General features: G+C 49.4%; 1 protein-coding gene across 6 annotated transcripts in view; it reads right to left on the reverse strand.

Annotated features, from left to right (window-relative positions):
• Positions 1–1,770: 1,770 nt before the first annotated feature.
• Positions 1,771–22,650, reverse strand: part of SUGP2 (SURP and G-patch domain containing 2) — a 32,504-nt gene continuing 11,624 nt past the window's right edge. For 2 of the 6 annotated variants that reach the window (XM_081233801.1, XM_081233799.1), the window contains exons 5-11: positions 16,199–16,686; positions 15,042–15,153; positions 10,317–10,837; positions 8,460–8,521; positions 5,365–5,501; positions 4,607–4,727; positions 1,771–4,066 (exon numbers count right to left, since the gene is read on the reverse strand). In XM_081233801.1, the coding sequence (XP_081089927.1) occupies positions 4,607–4,727; positions 5,365–5,501; positions 8,460–8,521; positions 10,317–10,837; positions 15,042–15,153; positions 16,199–16,686 (1,441 nt within the window). In that variant the 3' untranslated portion in view covers positions 1,771–4,066. The remainder of the gene's footprint in view (positions 4,067–4,606; positions 4,728–5,364; positions 5,502–8,459; positions 8,522–10,316; positions 10,838–15,041; positions 15,154–16,198; positions 16,687–22,650) is intronic. The other 4 variants (XR_014015815.1, XR_014015816.1, XR_014015817.1 and 1 more) reach the window with 4 other exon arrangements.

Raw genomic sequence — 22,650 nt, forward strand, 5'->3', positions numbered from 1 at the left:
GAACTAAGAGCCCACATGCTGCGTGGCCAAAAATAAATAAAGAAAATAAAATAATCTACACATAGGGATCTGATACCTGAGTGCTGTGGGTCGTGGAAAATTATCTTCCCACAGAACACACTTCTGTACCTTCTGACTTTAGCCAGGCATTACTTATTCACAAACAGTACTTGAAATTAAACTCACGTGGAAAGACTGTTGAGACGACGAGGAAGCAGGTCTCTAGGCGGCATGCATGGTAAGCCTTACTTTAAATTATTAAATTTTTTTGTTGTTATTTTTACATGGGAGTGGGAAAGAGGGGAAACCTCTGTGCTTTGTTCCGAGTGTATCTGGGTCTTGCATTTTCAAAAATCTTTTACAAAGAAAATGTACTCATGTTGCTTGAACGGGCACATTTGCATGTATTACGTGTGCATGTTATGTAGGTCTGTGTACAGGCATAGCAAAGGCCTGCTTTAACACTGGAGACTGGAGCTTCTCCAGCAGCACCCTCTGCCTCTCAAGGTCCTGGTCCAGAAGGCTTCCAGGGAGAGGAGAGGCTGTGGGGGTAGGACATGGAGGGGAGGGGCCCTCCAGGCTGACAATAGCATATTCAGGTTCCAGTTAGCCCTAAGTGACAAGGTAGCAGAGGAAGAAATCCTTCCCAAATCGCAGAGGGGAAACTGAGGCCTGAGGTGGAGAGACCTGCCAGAGCTTAAAGCCTGAACAGTGTCCTGGGCTGGAGAAACTCAGTCTGTGTGCCTTTGTCTAAGTGACCTTCCCCAGCCCTGCACAGTGACAAAGGGGAGCTGGGAAGGGGGTCTTCCAAGAGGGAGGAGGAGAATGGGTGGGGTCCTTGTAGGTTCTGAGCAACTTTCTCAGAGAGTGGCACTAAAGCTCATGGTCAGACACCAACCTCCAGGGCTCTGGTGAAGATGATAGCAAACATGTGGGAGGTTCTTGGATGACAAGAGCTCCCATCATGATCGTATGGGTCCTCGTCACTCCTGAGTGTCCTCTGGGACACAGTGAGAGGAGAGGTTCAGGGATCTGACACCAGCTTCCTAAGGGGCCCTGTCTCCTCCATCCCCACCTTTCTTGCTGACAAAGCCCCCCAAACCCTTCCTGGGCTCCCTGTTACCCCGGGCACAACCATATCCCAGGCTCCTGCCCATTACACTGTGCTCAGGTGGAGGTCCCTGCAGGTCCTGTAGGTGCCAGGCTTGCCCACCTATGTGCTCTTTACCCTCCCTCCTCACCAGAAGGGCCAAGGGGCCGCTGATGGAGGAATCAGACACAGGCTGTGCAGAATATGGGAACAGCAGGGAGCTTTGAACATGTCCCACAGGCCAGCTCCTAACTCAGGGGGAAGCCCAGGTGGGCCTTGGTCTAACTCTGGCAGCTGGAACCCCGACCCTGAGATCAGGGAAGGCCTTGAGGTGGGCAGGTGAATTGTGGGCAGCTCAGGTAAAGCTCCCATGTCCCGACACCCTCTCAAAGGCAGACTTCTGTACCCAGCAATAAACCCCCCTCTCCACAGAAAACAGGGTGGACCCACCCACTATGTTTGGCCCTGATCACTATCTGCTTCCTGGCACCCTCTAGGCTTTCCCAGTGACTTACCAGGCCCCCCAGCTGCAGCAAGCCAGTCAGAAAGGCCCCGCAGGCAGAGGGCATGCCTGGGAGGCAGCAGTGTTTACGATCTGGCTCCACGTAGGCCCTACAACATCTACGATGTGTTCCCCAGCCAGTCTGATTTAAAAACACATCAACGGAGACCATGGAAAATTAGGTTTCCTCTACATTTATTTCAACAGCTAAATGATTAACAACATCCACAACTTCTTAGATTAAAAAAAAGAAAAAAAACCCAAAGCTTCCATTTTGTAACATCACAAACGTCTTCTAGGTTTTACCAAGGACCAAAACCGCTAAATTTCTCTATATGATTTCCAGTGATGGAAACAAGGCAGAGACAGTAAGCACCCAAAGTGGTGAGTTAGCACTTTCCGGATGCCTGTCGTCCTCATGGAAGAGACCCTGGAACTAGAATGACAGAAAAGACACTGTGACTTTGACAAGGCTATGCAACTGCACATTGCACTTGCTCTCACGTGTGCTCCCCGCAGAGCGGCCTCTGCTGGAGAGGGCAAGGGCGGGCACAGAGGGCCAGCGCACTGGTCCCCAGCCGACAGCTGGCACAGGGACGCACCACCACGCTCCTCCCCGACCCACGCAACGCCTTCACTGCCTCAATGCCAACTCCACAGAAGCGCCACCTGAGTGCTTACAGGACTTTCCAGGCTCAAGAAGTAGGTGCTCCCTTTGACGACTGCCAAAGGCTCACAGTGTCAGCTCAAAGCAGGACACCCCCAGGAGGAGGAGTGGCAGGAGGCGGTGGGAACAGGGCTCAAACCCCGGGAATTCCTAAAATATTTTACTTATAAATAAAAGCAGAGAAAGCCAAGAATGAATATACTAGGACAAAGCGAATATGATGGTCAAAGCTATGCTTGAAAAAAGAGCCAGGACCCATGCTGGGGGGTGTACACCTCACTCAGCACCAAAGGGTGCTCTGTGAAAGGCCATGCGGGATCGAGGCCCTGTTCTCAGAGTTCTATCCCTTTACCTGACCCCCAGCCAACATGGAAGGCTGTTGGAAAGATTAGAAAAGAAAGGAGGTGAACCCCCATAGCTGTGGTGCCCCCAAACCACACCACCCCTGCAGGTTATTTCAACTCTGCTGAAGAACCTCCAGCATGTCCATGGCCATAAAGATCTGCCAGTTGCCAAAGCAACAAAAGTGACCAGAAGCAAGCAGAGCCCTGGGGACTACCTGTGGCATGAAGAAGGGCAACATGAGGCAGGCCCGTGAGACGCCAGCACAGGCCCGTGATGCTGTGCTGGTGAGTGTGGGCCAGACAGACAAGACAGATCCAGAGGAGCCTGGGACTACAGCCCAGGAGGTCTTGGGCTTTGAGAAAGCAAGGATTTCGTAACAGCCAATACAAGTGGCTGACAGGGTAACTCACTGCTGTGTCCCCCAAGCTTATAGTATCAGCAGGATCCTGTTCTCCAGATTTTAGCATGTATTTAAAACTTCAACACTGCTGCTTTTATGAGGAAGGGCTGAGAGATTCCCACAGCCTGAGAATTTCGCATGTCGTTGCAAGAGGCAGAGTGCGAGAAGCTGGAAGGGGCGGCAATCATACGCCTTGAAATAGCAAACAGCTGCAGAGCCCACCCCAAGAGGATCCTTTCTGCTCTGTACAAAGGCCCTAATAAAACAATTCTTTACACTGCCACACATGCAAAAAATGAAGAGTCTTGAAGAGTTTACACCTCCCACCCCTTTGTAGGAGAGACTCCATATGTGGTTTAAAAAAAAAAACTGTAGTTTGCTTTGTGGATTCTAAGAGACACGTAAATTTGGGGAAAGTTTCATCGGTGTAATGATTACTCCCCACTGAATACAGCTGCTGAATACATTGCTGAAATTTCGTCAAGTCTCTTGGGATGCATTTAAGAGATGAGACTCCATAAATAACACGTTCATTGAATCCAGTACCTCCACTTGTTTAAAGAGCTTCAGCACTCCGACCGACAGCTGTGGTACCAGAGCACAGACCTCATTATTACTGATTTATATTCCCTATTTAAATTTGAGAAGATATGATCTGTGACTGTTTCGGTATCAAGTTTGCACGCAGATCACTTTTAGAGAGCAATGTGTCCCAGGACAGGAAAACCGACAGGGGCTGGTTCCTGAGCACTTACAGGGCACTGGTGCTTTCAAGGGCAGCCCCACCTTCTGAGCGGAACCAGGGGAGACTTGGAGAAGACTTGCTGCCAAAAGCATTTGGAAGAGGGTGAAAGGCAAAAGCAGATTGGAAATGGTGCGTTCTTTTAAGAAAAAGAAAAGCCAGCGGGTGGAACCTCCGCACCAGAAACTGCAGAAACGTTTGTTTTTCGTGTACACACCAAACCTACTTGGGCACTGGTTCCAGGGCAGATCCGGGACAGAGGTGGCGTTTTAAGAGTAATTGCTGCTTCAAGCCTTATCTTTCTCACCAATGGTTTTCATCTATTCAGGAAGAGAACGATTTTGTTCAAAACTGAGATGGAAATTATGGGTGGGGAGGACAACTAAAAGGAGAGGAGAAAGATAGAATATTTATAGGCCAAAGGCCCCTCAGAAGGAAAAGGATTTGAAGATCCTCAGAAAGGGATGAGGCAGAGTGGCGTCCTCTGCAGCACCAGCTTCCAGGTCACCCTTACACTCGTAAGACACCAGGCCACTCCCGTGGTGGCTTGTTTCCACAAGATGGCCATGTACAGTCACACCTGGGAGCCCAGTGCGGAGGCCGCACCATGGGCTGCGTGCAGTGGCGCTTGGCGAGCATGGGGCTCGTTCCTTCAGCCTGGAAGGTGAGAGGTGGGACACACCCACATCCAAACACTCCTTTTGTTTCCCTCACAAAATTTTATGATCTTTTGGGGGGAGTGATATTTTGATGTTTGGGTTTTGAGGAGTGGGGCACGTTAACTTTTCTGGAGGAAGCTTCTCTGTGTACCAGAACATCAGCTTAGGCAGAATGCCCCCCACAGTAGCTCACACACATACCTATTTGTTGGCCCGTTTGTGTCTGTACATCTGCATCATCCTCTGGCGGAACACATCAAACGTGTCTTCTTTGTGCTCCTGCCCGTCGGCACCCAACCCCTCCCCTTCCGAGGCAGTTCCCCTAAGGAGCAAAATGGAGAGTTAGCCACACCTGAGCCCAGAGCCTGGCCACCAGGAGATGGAAAACAGCCTGAGCCATCTGAGTGGGACAGAGGTATGAGGGACACACAACAGTGACAGCAAGGGAGGGGGAAAATAAAGACACAATTCACAGTGGGGAACAAGGGATACTCACCCGTGCGAGCATGCGAACTTTCTGAGAAGTGTGCTCAGAAGCCAGCCCCTGATTACAGCAGAAAGCCTCCCCAGCAGGTGCTAAGCTCAATTTTAACTAAAATGCTTGCTGGATGCTAATGGGGCTTAATAAACTCTGGGCCGTGCTCTACCCTGGTTAGTCTGCATGTGGGCTCCTGGAAAAGGGAAGTGGCTCTTGGCGTAACTACCCAGCATTACCACTCAGGCTTTTATGATAATAATGAATGTGGCCAAATGCCAGGGACCAAGTCTATGCAAGTGCAGCAAGGAGCTATATAACACCTGCATATGTAAATGATCTGCTATAAGCCATTTGCGACATGAAGGAAACCAAGAATCAGGCTGAAGGTCAAAGGACTTAGGACCAGAATCCCACAGAAAGCCTCATCTCCCCAGGCATGGTTGCCCATCCCCACCCCTGGCCCCGAGCACCCGCTGCGTACACGCTGACGGGCTCCCTGATGCCCTTCCCACAGGAGCCCAGGCCGTGGCCCTCCTTCCAGCCCATCTTCTGTAGCATCTGGAACCCCAGGTTCTTGTCAGTCAGTTTCTGCTGGGCGAAATCAAAGTCCTGGGGTTTCTGAGGAGAGAGAAGAGTGTGGCACGTGAGGTGCAGCAAAGCCCCTGGAGCAAGGGTCTGCCCTGGGTTATACCTGGACATGGTCCAGTACTAACACCCCTAATGCCTCCCTGACTCCACAGATGCTCAAGATCAAGCCATGGTCCTGGCAACATTCCCTGGGTGGGTTGAGACCTCTGAAGGTTGGAGGTCACCAGCCTGAGGTATCCCCACAGAACCACGCCAGACCGGCCTCTCAGGCTTCACCATGACCACTCTTGTTTCAGTGTTGAGACTGTGAATTAAACTTCGTGAGGGGATGGTGGGTCCTGGGGCCAAAGGGTGAGTAGGAAGAGCCCAGAGTGGAGACCTGGATAAAGAGAGTGGCCCTGTGATGACCAGAGGGCATATCCCAGGCTGAGGGACACAGGGCAGAGGACTTGAGGCAGGAAGGCCCCTGGAGTGCAGGAGTCAGAGGGGCAGCAGGGCTAAGGCAGGAGGGATCCAGAAAGGCAGTGGAGAGAGGCTGTACAGAAAAACAGGCTCAAAGGGTCCTCCCTATTTGACCCCCACTCCTCTCCCACTGCTTCATTCATTCCCATGGGCTTCCAAAACTCTGAGCAGTGACCCCATCCTGGAAGCTTCCCTGGCTGCCCTCAGGCATTACTCAGCAAACCTGACTGACCTATGTGTCCGTCTGGTCCTTCCCAGGTCTGAAGCTCTGAGAGCTCCCCAGGGCAGGGACCGGGTTTCACTTGGACTCTGGGGTCCATGTCTAGCACAGAGCAGACCTCACTGAGAGCCAGTGCAGCTGGGAAGAAGGATGGGGCCTGGGAAAGACCTTGTGGGTGGAAAGGTAAGAAGCCCTAGAGGAAGTCTGGGCTCCAGAGCTAACTGTGGGAAGACAAATTAAAAAGCCTAGAGGCCTCTGGAGGAGGAGCCTGCCCAGTGTGAGCAAAGGGGATTTCCATTCACTCATGAATATTCATTAGCACCCACAGTGTGCTGGAACCGCTGGGCAGCTGGGGGCTCAGAGTCCCTGCCGCCTGAGCCTATTTCTTTAATCCGTTTACTAAACACTGAACACAGCCTGTCCCCAGGGCCTCACAAGCTCCCAAGGAGAAGGTTCCTCTGTCCTGATCAAGGCAGCTGGGATTAGTGGAGAGGGTCTGAGCAGGGGACAAGTGTGGGACGGGAAGAGGATGGGGAAGGCAGAGGGAAGGCTGGCCACGGGTCCCCAAATGGCAGGCTTGCATCCCCCTTCAGGAAAGCTGTTCAGGTGGGAGCAACAGGAGGAACAGGGGTCCACTCAGCTGGACAGATCTTTGTGAGTGTTCAACTGTGTCTAAGAATCACCTTGCCTGGTTTCCTGGGGTTGGAGCAAAGCCATGCACCATAGGCCAGGCTGAGGTGTGCACAGAGAGCTGCAGGGGAGACCTCCTCCCTGCCTGCAGTCACCCCAAAGAGAGACCCATGTTTGCAGGACACCAGCTGGCTGCACACCGGGTTAACATACATTTCATTTAATCCTCAAGGTATCTCCTACCTGCAAGATAGGTGCAACTGCCCCACTTTCCAGATATACAAACAGAACCTCAGGATTCACATGCCAAGATTAGATGGCCAGGCTGAGCCTGAAAAGGCTGCCTTCTCACCAGGCTGTGCCTCACCCAGGCCACCAGATGGGTACCCGGGTGCTGGGTCAGCTTAAAACCCAACACAGCTGTTAAGACCACAAGCTTCGGGTACAGGAAGGTCCCTGCTCTCAGCTGTAACTGGGGTCACACTGATGCTTCATTTGGCCATTGACATTGACGCAATGCACTCAGAACAGGTCTGAGCCACAACTTGGGCTTTGCTCACCCCCTGACACAGCAGAGACCTCGCCTGGTTCCCCACTCACCTCCCTGACCTCTAGAGTCCTGTGATGTCCCCACATGTATCCCAGGTGAGCTTGTCTAGCCTCACCTGCCCCGACATGTGTCAGCCCAGCTGTCTGGAGTGTGCCCCCGTCTCCTTCCAATGACCTGCTCCCACAGGGGCTCCCCATTTCAGTCAATGGCAGCTCCATTCTCTTAACTGTCCAGGCCGACAACCCTGGAGTCACCCTGGACTCTTGGCTTTCTCTGTTCCACATCCAATCCGTGAGCAAGTCCCACCAACTCCACCTTCACCTCTCCTGGCCCCCCGGCTCTGCCTTGCCCCCCACCCCACAGGCTGCTCTCAACACAGCAGCCATAGTGGCCATGTCTTCCACCCAAATCCCCACCGTGGTTCTCCAATGCCTCTCCCAGAGAAGGGGCCACAGTGCTCACATCCATCTACAAGCCCTATGTGACCTGGGTGCTTGCCACCTCTACTTCCTCACCCCATCACTCCATTCTAGGCACAAAGGGCTCCCTGCTGACCTGTGACTGATCTGGGGCTTCTCCTAGGCCTCCCTGCTTAAAGGGTACCCCCCAACCCACCTTATTGCTTGCCTCCCTTTGACCTGCTTCTCTGCACCCACAGCACCCACCATTCCCGGTCCTGCGCATTTCTATTGCTGCCAGCCCCGCTCACGGTTGCCTCTAGGTGGGCAGATGGAGCTGGGAGCACAAGAGGTGCTGACCAGTTAATAAACACACACGCGCAGGCACATGCACTCGGCTTACTAGCAAAGTAGCGCACTCTTTTAACCACAATTATAGTCTACTAAATCTGAACTTCTCATTGGCTGAGACATTATCTTGTTCATCTCTCCAATCCATTGCACATATCAGGCCTCACACATCCGTTAAATAGACTAATTACTCCCTCTTGTGGTTTTGGGCAATGCAAAACACTTTTAAGAAGTCCCGGGAAAGAAAAGGCTGTGTGTTGTGCTTTGTATGCTGACACCTGGCCTGAAGTATGAGTATAGCTTAGTCACGCCAGTGCCCTTTGGAACTCTGGCAAACTCTGACTACATCACACGTGAGGACTCACAGCCACACTCACCTTCTTCTTGGTCACGGGACGACCCCGAGGCCTGTCATAGGCAATTCGAACTGGTTCGTGAACTGGAAGACAAAAGAAATGTATATATACACATATATGTACTTTCCCCAAATTATTTAGAGGATGAAGGTGCTGCAGTTTTGGCTTATAGCCCCTCTGCTGACAGAAGGTGGCTAGGAGCTGCACCACAGGGCCAGCCGTTTGGCCCTGGCTCCTCTCAGGAATCATGTGACCCACAGAGTGCAGAGGCAGAACAGAGGCTCAACTGAGGGCTGCCTTGCTGTGGGAGAGTCTACCTAAGCGTGACTCCCATGTTTATGACAAAGGACCTGACACGTGGATCATTTTCCATGACCGTAGGAATACATTTTGCTTAACAAATGAGCTATTTGCAACACTGTGCCCTCCTCATGTCCCTGCGACTGTTCCATAGATAGAGAAGTAAAGTCCACTCAGAACTTTATAGTAAAAACAACCATGCTTCTCATACACAGCACCACATCATGTTATTATTATTGTTATTATTATATTTGACAAAGGAGAGATCAGCTTCTAAAGTAGAAAGAATTCCACTTTCCCCCCCATGAAAGCCATCTTAACAAGCATTCTGATGTGCTACTATACTCTGATAAGTTCTGAAGGACATAAGAGTTTAGTAGAACAGTTAGAAATCCATTGCAACACCAAGGTTTCCAAACACAAACCACGAGAACTGTTCCTTTAGCAGGAGAAACTATACTGACACTGCTGGGTGTGAACTTGATGGTCTCAATAACGTAGAACACACAGGCTCTCCGCACACAGTGGAGCCCTGTTCACCAAAACCACCTGCCACACAAGCATCGCAGCATCAGCCCCACACAGGCCCGGCTGTGTGGAGACCTGGGTGGGCAGCGAGCAGCCCAACAAAAGGCGGGACATGATATGATTTGCCTACTGACAGCCTAGAAAAGGCAAAATCACAAGGCCAGAAGATGGTCAGTGGTTGCCCAGGCTGGGTAGAGGAAGAAACTGCAGAGGGACACAGAGACACTTCTGGGACGAGCTCCAGCTCGGCCGTACTGGGGGGCTCATGCCTATACACCTTTGCCAAAACTCTGTGAACTGTCCACTTGAAAAGGGTGCACCTTTACTGCTGGTAAATTGTACCTCAAGAACCTTGACCCTCTCCACAGGCAGGAAGGAGATGGCCTTCCATGGCCAAGGCTGGCAGAGCATGGATTGCACAGCTCCCACTAACGGGTGCCCAAGACTGGTCCCGGTCCGTGTCCTCCTACCTCATCGTCACTAAGCAGTCATCACTACTCTGGGGTCTTTGGGGAGATGGGGGCACTCAGAAAGCTGGGCACGCCTCAAGATCACAGGCAGGAAACAGCCAAGATGACCCAGGCCCGTTCCGTCCACAGCCAGGACTCCCCTGTTGGAAGCTGAGCAATAATGGAAAATAACAAGCAGCATGTGGGGTGCTAGAAGCCAAACGCAGCATCTCCTTAGAGTGCCAACCTCAGACCAACTGGAAACGTCAGTTTCTCATGAACATTTTGGACCGTGTGCAAAACCAATAGGACTATTTTAGGTTAAAAACATAAGACCGAAGAACCCCATGTTGTGTTGGCCCTGGGAGTGTTCTGGAAGGTAATGTCCAGGTTAGCTGGAGTAATCAGAGGCGGAAAGGGTGATGGGGGCCAGCTGGTCATCTTGCACCTGAACTTGGGCTGAGGGCCAGGTAAATTCTTCAAAACAGTCAGACAACGTCTCCACAATTTTTCATGGCCCACAACCGAGCACCATGACTCCTCCTCAGGTGTTAAACAGAAGACCGTGCTGGGGGCACTGTGTCAATAGCCAGACACTTACCTTTGGGCTCCTGGATGAGACACAGCCTCTTGGGAGCCGGAATCATGCCGACCTTCAGCGACTTGCTGCTGACTCTCTTCCGGGGGAAGCAGGCCCCTGAGGAGGACTGTGACAGGGCAGGTGCACCAGCCGGGCCATCCTCGGCCACCTCACTCAGGAGGCCATCAGGTGGGGGGCTGCCCTCCGAGCCCTCGGACTTGGTCGACCCTCCTGCTGGCCTGGAGGCCCCTCCAGGAGTGGGGGCCTCCTCACCCCCTTCCTCGTCCTCCTCCTCATCCTCCTCCTCGTCCTCGTCTTCCTCAGGCATCACCTCTGGGCTCTCCAGCTCAGCCTCGTGCTGAGAGGGCTCATCCTCAAACCCTCCTTCCTCCTCCATGGGCTCCAGGGGGCTCTCCTGAGAATCGGCGCTCTTGCTGGCATGAAGGTTCAGTGGAGATGAAGTAAAGCAAATCGATGGGCACAGTTCAAATACCTTCTTTCGATAGAATTTGAAAGCTGAACTGTTTTGGTCATGTAGAAACCTGGGATAAAGATGAAATACATTGGTTAACGAGAGGGTTCTCTATAAACATTCGTATTTTCTGAAACTGTCCAAATGGACCTGACAAAGCTGGGGGTGGGACAAAGAAGCGAACACATGACCTCTTTCCACCAGCTGTGGTTGATGGGCAGCTTTACAATGAGATAGAAAGCTTGAAGAGTATTAGTAATTTAACGAAGGAGCCAGAACATAAGAGGACTTATTGCTTTCTCGGGGAGGGAGCTGGAGGAACAAGGTATGCAGGGACGACCAGAGAACATGCTAGAACGAGCTCTAACACTACAGCCAGGAGATCCGACCTGGGCCTTACCTCATCTCTTTCTGATTATGTCACTGGCCACTCTGGGCCTGTGTGTGCTCACTGTGACTCTCTGGTTCCTCCCATACTCCAGCCATGAGATGGAGAGAGGTGTGTCACCTCCTGCCTCATGTCCTGCAGCAAAGCTGCGTGAATGTGCTGGCAAAAAGGTCTCTCTGAGCCTCGGAGTCCAATGGCCCTAGCCACAGCTTGGAGCTGCGGCTGGTGTGAGAAACCGAAAACACACAAAATTTACTTGGGCCAAAGGAAAGACAGCCCTTGTTCTTGGACAGGACAACTCAGGCTCATAATGAAGTTAATTCTCCCTTAATTAAATATTAATGTATAGAAGTAAAAGCATCATTTTTTTCTGGATCTGAACATGATTCTTAAGTTCATATAGAAACATGAGTATGTAAGACTATCTAGGAAACCCCTGAACAAGATCAACAAGGGGCCCAGTTCCACCAGGTATTACAAGGTGTGTGAAGCCTCTATAGTTAAAACAGCGTCGTACTTGTCTATGGACAGACAGACCAAGAGAAAGGCCAGAAACACAGTATCTGATGAAGGTGGCCTCTCAAATCACTGTGAAAAAGAACAGTCTTTTCAACGAATGGTGTTGGGACAACTGGGCAGCTTTTTACAAAAATATTTAAATTGGACCTATGCTGTACTCTCTGCTCCTGAATAACCCCACACCGATCAGAGATCTAAATGTAAAAACCAAGCCATACAAGTTGTAAAAGAAAATACATAAATGTCTTTATAATCTGAGTGTAGGGAGATTCTTTCTAACTGTAACTGTTTCCAGGTGCAATGAGATAAAACTGAGAAATTTTACTAGATCAAACGTTTCTGCACTGCAGAACATACCATAAGTAAAGTGAAAGATAAATATCCAACTATGAAGGAAATAGATACAATTACATTACAGGTAAAAGGTCAGAGAAACTAGAAAGAATAAATCCAAAAAGCCCAATCGAGAAAAGGGCAAAGATTAAGAACTTCTGCCCTCTAAAAGACACTGCTAGAATGAGAAAACAAGTCACAGACTGGGAGAAATTATCTGCAAACCACACACTTGACAAATAACTTGTATCAAGAATACATAACAAACTCTCAAAATTCATTAATAAGTAAATAAACAACCCAATAAAACAACAGACCAAAGATCCGAGCAGACACTTCACTAAAGAAATACATAAGCACATGCAAAGATGCTCAGCACTGTTAGTCCTCAAAGAAACACAAATGAGAACCAGAGTGAAACACCCCTCCCCCGCACCAAGAGGGCTAACATGAAGAAGACTGACACTATCAAGTGCTGGTGAGGATGGGGAGGAACCAGAACTCTCACCCAAGCTGCTGGAAATGCAAAACTGTGCCACCACTTAGAAAGACGGTCTGGAAGTTTCTTCAAAAGTTAAACACAGACCCACCATGTGAGCCAGTCTTTCTCTGCCTCAGTATTTTACTGGAGAGAAATAAAAGCAGAACTTGTACATGACTACTCACAGACGGTTTATCTGAAATCGTCCCAGAATGGAAACATCTCAATGCCATCAACAGCTAAACGGGTAAATAATTGTGGTCCAGCCATACAATGCGATACACTCAGCAATAAACAGGAATGAACTATGGATACACACTACATGGATGAACCCTAATAATTATGTGGAGTAAGAAGCCAGACAAAAGCAGAGAACAAACTGCATTTACACAAAATTATAGAAAATGCAAACTATTTACAGTGAGAGAGCCCTGATCAGCAGCTGCCTGCAGGAAGGTATGACAAAGGGCACAAGGAAACTTTTGAGTCATGGATGTGTTCATCATCTTGATGGTGGTGATGGCTGCATGAGTGTAAACACGCATAAAAACTTAATAGACAGGGACTTCCCTGGTGGCGCAGTGGTTAAGAATCCACCTGCCAACGCAGGGTTCGAACCCTGGTCCGGGAAGATCCCACATGCTGCGGAGCAACCAAGCCCATGTACCACAACTACTGAGCCCACGTGCCACAACTACTGCAGCCCACACGCCTAGAGCCCGTGCTCCACAAGAGAAGCCACCACAATGAGAAGCCCGCGCTCTGCATGGAAGGGTAGCCCCCGCTCACTGCAACTAGAGAAAGCCCGCGCGCAGCAACAAAGACCCAATGCAGCCAAAAATAAATTAATTAATAAAAAAAACTTATTCGACAAATATGTGCAGTTTATGGCATGTCAATTATACCTCAACAAAACATTTTTTTAAAAAAAGGGCAAATGATATGAACAGTTTACAGAAAGATATTCAAAGGACACAAGTTTATGAAAAGAGGTTCAATTTCACTCATAAGAAAAATGCAAACTAAAACTTCACTGAGAAAATTAGAAATTCCTCACCAATCCCACTGGCTCAAAGGCATGACAAAAGGTGGGGGGTGGGGACAGGCACTCATGACACTCCTAGGAGAGTGGCCCTCAGGGAGGGGAATTTGCACTAACAAAACTTAGTTTGCATTGAACTATGATTCAACAATCCCCTTCTGGAAGATACCTAAAAATTCTCACCACAAACACAAAGAGATTGTGTGTAAGGCCAAACTAGAAGTGTGCGCTTAGCCACTACTGGGTCCCAGAAATGCTCCAGGAAATGTAAAGTTTTTAACTGTATTCTTTTTTTTTTTGCGTTACGCAGACCTCTCACTGTTGTGGCCTCTCCCGTTGCAGAGCACAGGCTCCGTACGCGCAGGCTCAGTGGCCATGGCTCACGGGCCCAGCCGCTCTGCGGCATGTGGGATCTTCCCGGACCGGGGCGCGAACCCGTGTCCCCTGCATCGGCAGGCGGACTCTCAACCACTGTGCCAACAGAGAAGCCCTTAACTGTATTCTTTTTTTTTTTTTTTTTTTTGCGGTACGTGGGCCTCTCAATGTTGTGGCCTCTCCCGTTGCAGAGCACAGGCTCCGGACGCGCAGGCTCAGCGGCCATGGCTCACGGGCCCAGCCGCTCTGCGGCACGTGGGATCCTCCCGGACTGGGGCACGAACCCATGTCCCCTGCATCGGCAGGCGGACTCCCAACCACTGCGCCACCAGGGAAGCCCTGTATTCTTAACTAAGCGGAGGCGCGACTCTCTAGCATGTTGGGAGCAGGGTGAGGGCCCGGAACCCCTAGCTGGCAATAGGACACGATCCACACAGCGTGGGAACCCCACACTCCAAGGGGAGCCCAGCCGGGTTACGGCTCAGTACTGGGAACACATGGCCCTCAGGCAGCCTCTCCTTGAAGGAGAATCCGCACCCCGCAGGCAGAGTGGGGCTCTGGTTCTGTGGCCTCTGGGCTGTGTAGTGTTGAATGATTACGCCATCTGAAGAATGGAGAGGATAATGGTGCCCCCTCCTGGCACAAGGGTGCCACGCCATCACTGCGTGAAAGTGCTTGCTGCTCACATCTGGACCAAAACCCACCAACATGCTACATGACCAGCACATTCTCATCCTGCCCAGAGTAGCCAGCATGACCAGGGACAGTGCCCTCCTCCTCCTCAGACTCATGGGCGAGGACACACTCTCCTCTTTGCCTCTGCAAAGGTCCTGGGGAAACTATAAGTCCCTTGGCCAGGGCATTCTCTCCCCCTTCCCCTGGCCAACGCCCACTGAACCTTCAGATCCAGCTTATACTTCCCTCCCGGGGAGGCTTTTCCTGATGCCCCAGATGAGGGCAGGTCTCCCAACAACCCAAAACAGATGCTCCCTAACAGCCCTGAGCTCAGCAGAAGTGAAGTCGTGATTTATCCCAGGGCGACCCACTGTGGGCTCTCAGGACACCCATGGGGTGAACTCCTGTGGGCTCTCAGGACACTCATGGCCTCAGATTAAAGGGGTGTGATGGGTACATACCAAAGGTCGGGGTTGTCAATGCTGTTTTCTATGCTGAATTGTTCAATCTCTGGTCCCACCTGAGCAACAAATTTGGCCAGTTTCTCTGCAGTCTCCATTGTCTTCATATCAACTACAAAATAAAGCAACTGTCATGTATTGGTTCTGAGCTGCCAATTCCCATGTGAACATCGTGGGGTTGTGGAGACTGATTACAAAGACGGCCCCTCACTGTACCCTTGCCCTTTGCCATGTGACTCTGCAGTTCTGTCCAGCAGAGGTGGACTCTCTTTATTCCCCTTGAATTGGGGCTGGCCCTGGAACTCTTGCTGGCTAAGAATGTGACAGAAATGTGGAGTCCAGGCCTGTGAGGGCTCAAGCACCTCCTCTGCCTCTCCTGGATAGCCAAACCCAACTGTCAAGTGAACTGCTGGTGGGTGACAGGCATGTAGCCCACTACCCCTATCACCTCAGCTGACAGTTCCAGACAACTGGCTGCTGCCTGCAGACAGTTTGCAGGCCCAGCCCAGCTGACTCGAAGCAACATTGGATGCTTCCTGTTTGAAGCCACAGTTTGGATTGGCTTGTTATGTAGCAACAGCTAGAGAAATGTAGCAGCTGTGTAGATTTTTTTCCCTCTCCATTCCCACCTAGTGCTGAGTGGGAAGCACTGGCCAGAGGGCAGGCCTGTTGCAGCAGGAGAAGGTAATGGCTGGGAGAAACAAAAGAAACTGCAGTTCAACTAACTCTAAGGAAGGAAACAGAGACCTTAGCGGGAAAGAGGAAGCAGAACGAGAACACGGGCAGCCTCATGGAACATGTAACGGGCAAGAATAGAGAGAAATGGATCAAGGAGCTCAAAGCCCTAAGCACGGGCACATGGCACACCCTGCTGGCCAGCAGGAGGACCTTGCAGGGAAGCACAGAGTCACCAGGCAGCACCTCGTGTCAGCTCCACACTCAGGATAAGAGGAAGGGTGCAGCAGGAGTCTAGGGCCAGCCCCTTGAGGAAGCAAGAGAGAGAGTGCCCGTGTGTGTGCCATCCTGGCCAGGTCCCTTTTGCTGCTGCCTGCTGCCCAGCCCAGCCCACTGAAGCCACCTGTCTCTGCAGAGACCCCTGGGGATAGATGAGCATTGGGGCTGGGGCCCAGAGGAGGAGGACAGGAGTGAGCACCCACCATCAGTAGACAGGCAGGGAGAAGAGGTCTGAGGGGCTTCGGAGACATCCACTCCTGCTGGCTTGGGAGATGGGCCTGAGGCTTCTGGGCTGGGGTCCCGAGATGAGGGTCTGGGTGGGTCTGGTGGGCAGTCCTTGGCAGCATCATTTCCATCTGGTTGGGGCGGCTTTCGCTGCAAGGAGCCTGGAGCCTGCCGGCCATGGTGTTTCAGCCTGGTGCCTGAGGAGAGGAGGGTCTGGGTCCCGGTGGTCACTCTCCTCACTTTCCAGCCCCGGAGTCCTTGAGCTCGAAGCAGCCCCCGCCGCCGCCCTGGTAGGAGCCTCTTCTTGAGGCTCCGGGCCGCCCGGGCATATAGCATGGCCCGGACTGCACACGCTGCCGCCATCGGCTTCTGATCTGCTCCTGGCAAGGTCTGGCTCATCCGCTGCATTTCTGCCAGCTTCAGCTTATAATATTTATACTCCAGACTACTGTCATCAGATAAAAACCTATATAACAAAACAGGAATAGCAGAACATTTGTGAATACACCAGCATAACCAAATTGTCACTGTAAATACACTTCTGCAAACCCTTTCTACTTGGTGGCCTCCCTGCTGTTGGAGAGGCTCTGCCCAGCTCCACCAAAGACCCAGAGCTGGGCCCTGGTCATCTGTCCTGCTCAGAGTGACCACAGGGTGACCAGGAGCTTTGACCGAACACTGGTCGATTCCTCCTCAATTTCCGTCATCAGCAGCCATGAAGGAGCTCCCAGCTCCTGGTGGCCTCACAACACAAACCAGTTACCCTGAAACCATGGAAGTGCTCTGCTGTCAGGGAGTGGCAGGTGTTGCTCCTGGACATCACTTTCAGGAGATGACGCCCTTCAAATGGTGGGCACTCAGCGACCTTTTAACTACATCATTAAGGCCAGTGTGCCACTGCTGTGAAATCACGTGCCAGAGTCTTAATGAGAACAGTACAGAAAGGAGGAGTTTGAGTTACATGTACTGACATAGAAAGAGATCCGTAATACAGCCCATGGAGAGCAAACTAGAGAAGACGACCAACACGGATACATATGAAACTGCTTTGTGTACATGACATCCACGTATATTTGTTTTTTTCACATAGGTTGAAAGAATATAAAGCAAACTTAAGGATTTGCTCAAGGAATGGGTTAGAAAGGGGAATGACTGGGTTAGGAGGGGAAGGTCACATTATTTACTTTGTTGACCATTTCATTAGCACTTTCTTTCATCTCTATTAATCCTTTCCTTGTAGTCTCTGGGCTTTTTGCACCATTTCTTTCTTGCTTCATGAGTTGAATGCTTACCTTCACTCTATTTCTGATACACACACAAGGTCGCACCTTTCTCCCAACTGCTGTTAACGGCTGCATTCTATATGCAATGCTCTCCCTGCTACTTCCTTCTGAAGAGTTTCTAATTCCAATTCTAATTCTCTTTCATACAAAAGTTATTTAGAAGCCTGTTTTATTTTGGCTGTTGCTGGTTTCAACTTCTATGCATTGCACAATGTGGCCCACGTGATTTTCCTTTCCTGGGATATTCTGTAATTTTCTCCACGACCTCATTCATAACAAGGCTTTTGTGAACGTTCAATCTCAGTTTGTGTTAAAGAACGAGTACTGTTTGGTGAGTGTGGCAATATTTCATGGGGCTTTTGGACTGCTTGACATTGAGATCATATATTAGATGAGGTTCCCAATTACCAATAACAGAAGCTGATTGGCTGTGAGGTGGCAGCGCACAGCAGAACGCTGGCAGCACCGTGTGATGTGGCATGTCCCTGGTGGGCAGCTCCATATGAAGCTCCTGTTGATGCTCACTGCACAGTCAAGGTCTGGCTGGATCTGAGGAAACAGCCTGTGTGCTGGCTCCTCTGCTGCCTTGGACACTCTGTTGGGCCAACAGCAGCATCCTGCAAGATTGCACCCTAACAAGCAAGGGTTGCCACATAAGGGAAGGTTGACCAACACAGAAGCTCCAGTTCTCAAGTCAAACGCAGCCCCTAATCCAGGGCAGAAAGTGGAGTCAGTGCCCAGGTGACCTGGATACCCAAGATGTAAGTCCCTTTCCCCTGGTCGGTTCTAATGCCAAGTGCATGCTGTGTGAGGACATGTCACAAACCCATCTCCCTTAGTTCTAGTGGAGCATAACATCAAGAGCATAGTTCAAATCCCAGTGTAGCCACTTATTAGCTGTGAGATTTACTGAATCTTTCTGTGCCTCAGTTTCTCCATCTGTAAGATGAGACAGATGATAATAATAAGCTACTTCATCATGTTGCTGTGAGGATTGAATTATACACTTTTCATTATAAGGAAAATGCTTTGGGGAATTCCCTGGTGGTCCAGTGGTTAGGACTCGGTGCTTTCACTTTCGGGGCCCGGGTTCAATTCCTGGCTGAGGAACTAAGATCCCACGAAACCTGCAGTGTGGTCATAAAAAACAAAACAAAAGAGCAACATAGGCTTATCATCTCTAGAGATACAGAAGTAACTGTTAAAAGTAGTTTAATGAACTAAAAGCAACTGTCTCCAAGGAGTGGAACTGGGGACTTCCCTGGCCATCCAGTGGTTAAGACTCTGCACTTCCACTGTAGGGGGCACAGGTTCAATCCCTGGTCAGGGAACTAAGATCCTGCATGCCACATAGACACAGCCATGGTTTCTGCCATCGATATCATGGCAGAAACATTTTGCCATTTGTGTTTATTTCATTTTTTTGGTAAATCACATACAAGTACTACTTTAACTTAAGAATTCAAATATACACACCAAAATCCTGTTTACTAGTTTTTTTTTTTTAACATCTTATTGGAGTATAATTGCTTTACAATGGTGTGTTAGTTTCTGCTTTATAAAAAAGTGAATCAGTTATACATATACGTATGTTCCCATATCTCTTCCCTCTTGCGTCTCCCTCCCTCCCACCCTCCCTATCCCACCCCTCTAGGTGGTCACAAAGCACCAAGCTGATCTCCCTGTGCTATGCGGCTGCTTCCCACTAGCTATCTATTTTACGTTTGGTAGTGTATATATGTCCATGCCACTCTCGCTTTGTCACAGCTTACCTTTCCCCCCCCATATCCTCAAGTCCATTCTCAAGTAGGTCTGTGTCTTTATTCCTATATTACCCCTAGGTTCTTCATGACATTTTTTTTTCTTAAATTCCATATATATGTGTTAGCATATGGTATTTGTCTTTCTCCTTCTGACTTACTTCACTCTGTATGACAGACTCAAGGTCCATCCACCTCATTGCAAATAGCTCAATTTCGTTTCTTTTTATGGCTGAGTAATATTCCATTGTATATATGTGCCACATCTTCTTTATCCATTCATCCGATGATGGACACTTAGGTTGTTTCCATCTCTGGGCTATTGTAAATAGAGCTGCAATGAACATTTTGGTACATGACTCTTTTTGAATTATGGTTTTCTCAGGGTATATGCCCAGTAGTGGGATTGCTGGGTCATATGATAGTTCTATTTGTAGTTTTTTAAGGAACCTCCATACTGTTCTCCATGGTGGTTGTACCAATTCACATTCCCACCAGCAGTGCAAGAGTGTTCCCTTTTTTCCACACCCTCTCCAGCATTTATTGTTTCTAGATTTTTTTGATGATGGCCATTCTGACTGGTGTGAGATGATATCTCACTGTAGTTTTGATTTGCATTTCTCTAATGATTAATGATGTTGAGCATTCTTTCATGTGTTTACTAGTTCTTTAACACTGTTTTTTGCACACTCTTTCCTCTTACAGTCTCTGGGTAATTCTTTCTGAAGGAAGTCACAGGTGATCAAGTCTCTGAGTCCAGCTCCCTAATCTGTTCTTCATCCAGGTCAATTCTATCAGCCGACCACTGAGATCATTTCAACAATCACATTTGTCAATTCCAAGATCCTTAATTGGTTCTTTTCCATAACAAGCAGTTCCTATTTCATGGATACAATATGCTATTATCCACCCAAGACTATTAATTACACATTTGTACTTGTAGACAATCTTCTTTTCCTTCTAGTAACTTCTTAGGTGCCAGATCTGCTGGGTTGGGTGGCCCTCTTTCATGCTGCCAGTTTCCCTCAAATACTTGGTTTAGAGCTCAATATTCATTTCTGATTTGCAACCCCCTCCCACCGCCACACATATGCCCAGCTCTGGCTATGCTTCCTTCCGCCACCCGACTGTCAGAGATCATGAACCTGCTGGGTAGTGCGCAGAGGTCATGTGGCAGAGAGGCATGCTCCTAGTCCTCTCAGGGTCCCCCTTCCCTCCAGCCCAATCACCTCGGCAATCACCTGGAAATTGCCCCTGGGTCTTCCAAGTCTAGATGACATCTTACCCAGAGGATTTGGTCTCTGCTTTCATCTGTCAATCTGAGGCTATTTAGCCTCCTTCCTTCAGTATGAGCGCTGGTTGAGACCACAGAGCCAGAATATGAATCTCAGCTCTGTCTTTTACTAGCTGTGCCTCCTTGAGGCAAGAGGTCTCTTTTGAGCCTCAAGTTTTCTGTCTGTAAAATCAGGATGACAACATACCTAACTCAAAAGGTTTATGAGGGTTCGGCCAGCTAATGCTTAAAGCAGTAAAGTGCTTAGAATGATACCAAGTGCACAGAAAGCAAAAGTATTTGCTAAATAAAAAGTATTCAATAAATGATATTGGGGCAATTAGGTTACTGAGTTTCTTTTCTTTCTTTCTTTTTTTTTTTTTTTACCTTTTAAGTTACATGCCTATCTTATTCAACACAGGAACATAATCTAGATGAATTCAAGAATTCTGTAAAGGATTTCCCTGGTGGCTCAGTGGTTAAGAATCCACCTGCCAATGCAGGGAACACGGGTTCAAGCCCTGGTCCGGGAAGATCCCACATGCCACGGAGCATCTAAGCCCGTGAGCCACAACTACTGAGCATGCACACTACAGCCCACGAGCCCCAACTTCTGAGCTCAAGCACTGCAACTACTGAAGCCTGCGCGCTTTAGGGCCTGTGTGCTGCAACTACTGAAGCCCACGCACCTAGAGCCCGTGCTCTGCAACAAGAGAAGCCACCGCAATGAGAAGACCGCACACCACAACAAAGAGTAGCCCCGCTCGCCACAACTAGAGAAAGACTGAGTGCAGCAACACAGACCCAGTGCAGCCAAAAAAAAAAAAAAAATCTGTAAAAATAAAACCATAACAATTTCCAACTCTTCTCCTGAAAAATCGTGCTGGTTAGGACCAAAGCCCTGGTGCCATTACCCAGAAATTTACACCTTTCAAGCATCTTTAGTAAGTACAACAGCAAAAATAGAGAGTTTGGTATGGATACAACATTGACTATACCAGACCTGAACAGACCACTCAAAAAAGAGGAACTACAACTAGAAATCCTATGAGTAAACACATAATCTCTTTAATTAACAAAAGAATATAAGGTAAAACATCACACTATGAAATTATCTTTAAGTCAAAACACTCATGTGAGGGCATGGCACATGTATGGAGTAGCAGTGAGGGTGTCAATCACGGAAAATAACCTGATGATAAAGATCAGTGGTCTCCACCAGGGACAACTTGTTCTCCAGGGGACACTGAGCAATGTCTGAAGGTATTTTTGGCTGGGATGGAGGCTTCTACTGGCATCTAGTGAGTGGAGGCCAAGGATGCCCAGGACAGTCCCCCCGCAGAGAATTATCCAGCTTCAAACATCAATAATGCTGCAGTTGGGCTTCCCTGGTGGTGCAGTGGTTGAGAATCTGCCTGCTAATGCAGGGGACATGGGTTCGAGCCCTGGTCTGGGAGGATCCCACATGCCGCGGAGCAACTAGGCCCGTGAGCCACAACTACTGAGCCTGCGCATCTGGAGCCTGTGCTCCGCAACAAGAGAGGCCGCGATAGTGAGAGGCCCGCGTACTGTGATGAAGAGTGGTCACCACTTGCCACAACTAGAGAAAGCCCTCGCACAGAAATGAAGACCCAACACAGCAAAAATAAATAAATTAATTAGTAAACTCCTACCCCCAACATCTTCTTTAAAAAAAAAAAAATAATAATAATAATAATGCTGCAGTTGAGAAACACTGACACAGATCAAAAGCCTCTAAAATGAGCTTTCCTTTTAAACTAGCAATTTTACTCCCAGATATTACCGTAATAAACTGCCAGAAATGTAGACATAAATAAAAGCAAAACAACATTCATCATAACGTTATTAGAATCTAAGAATCCACCAATGGGCAATGGTTGAGTGTAGTATACTGTGTAAGAAGGAATAGTATGCGTTCATTGATAATAAGGACAATTATGTTAAGTTTAAAACACAGGACACGGGCTTTCCTGGTGGCGCAGTGGTTGAGGGTCCGTCTGCCGATGCAGGGGATGCGGGTTCCTGCCCCGGTCCGGGAGGATCCCAAGTGCCGCAGAGCGGCTGGGCCCGTGGGCCATGGCCACTGGGCCTGC

This window comes from Mesoplodon bidens, assembly GCF_964165515.1.
Source record: "Mesoplodon bidens genome assembly, chromosome: 4".
Taxonomy (NCBI): domain Eukaryota; kingdom Metazoa; phylum Chordata; class Mammalia; order Artiodactyla; family Ziphiidae; genus Mesoplodon; species Mesoplodon bidens.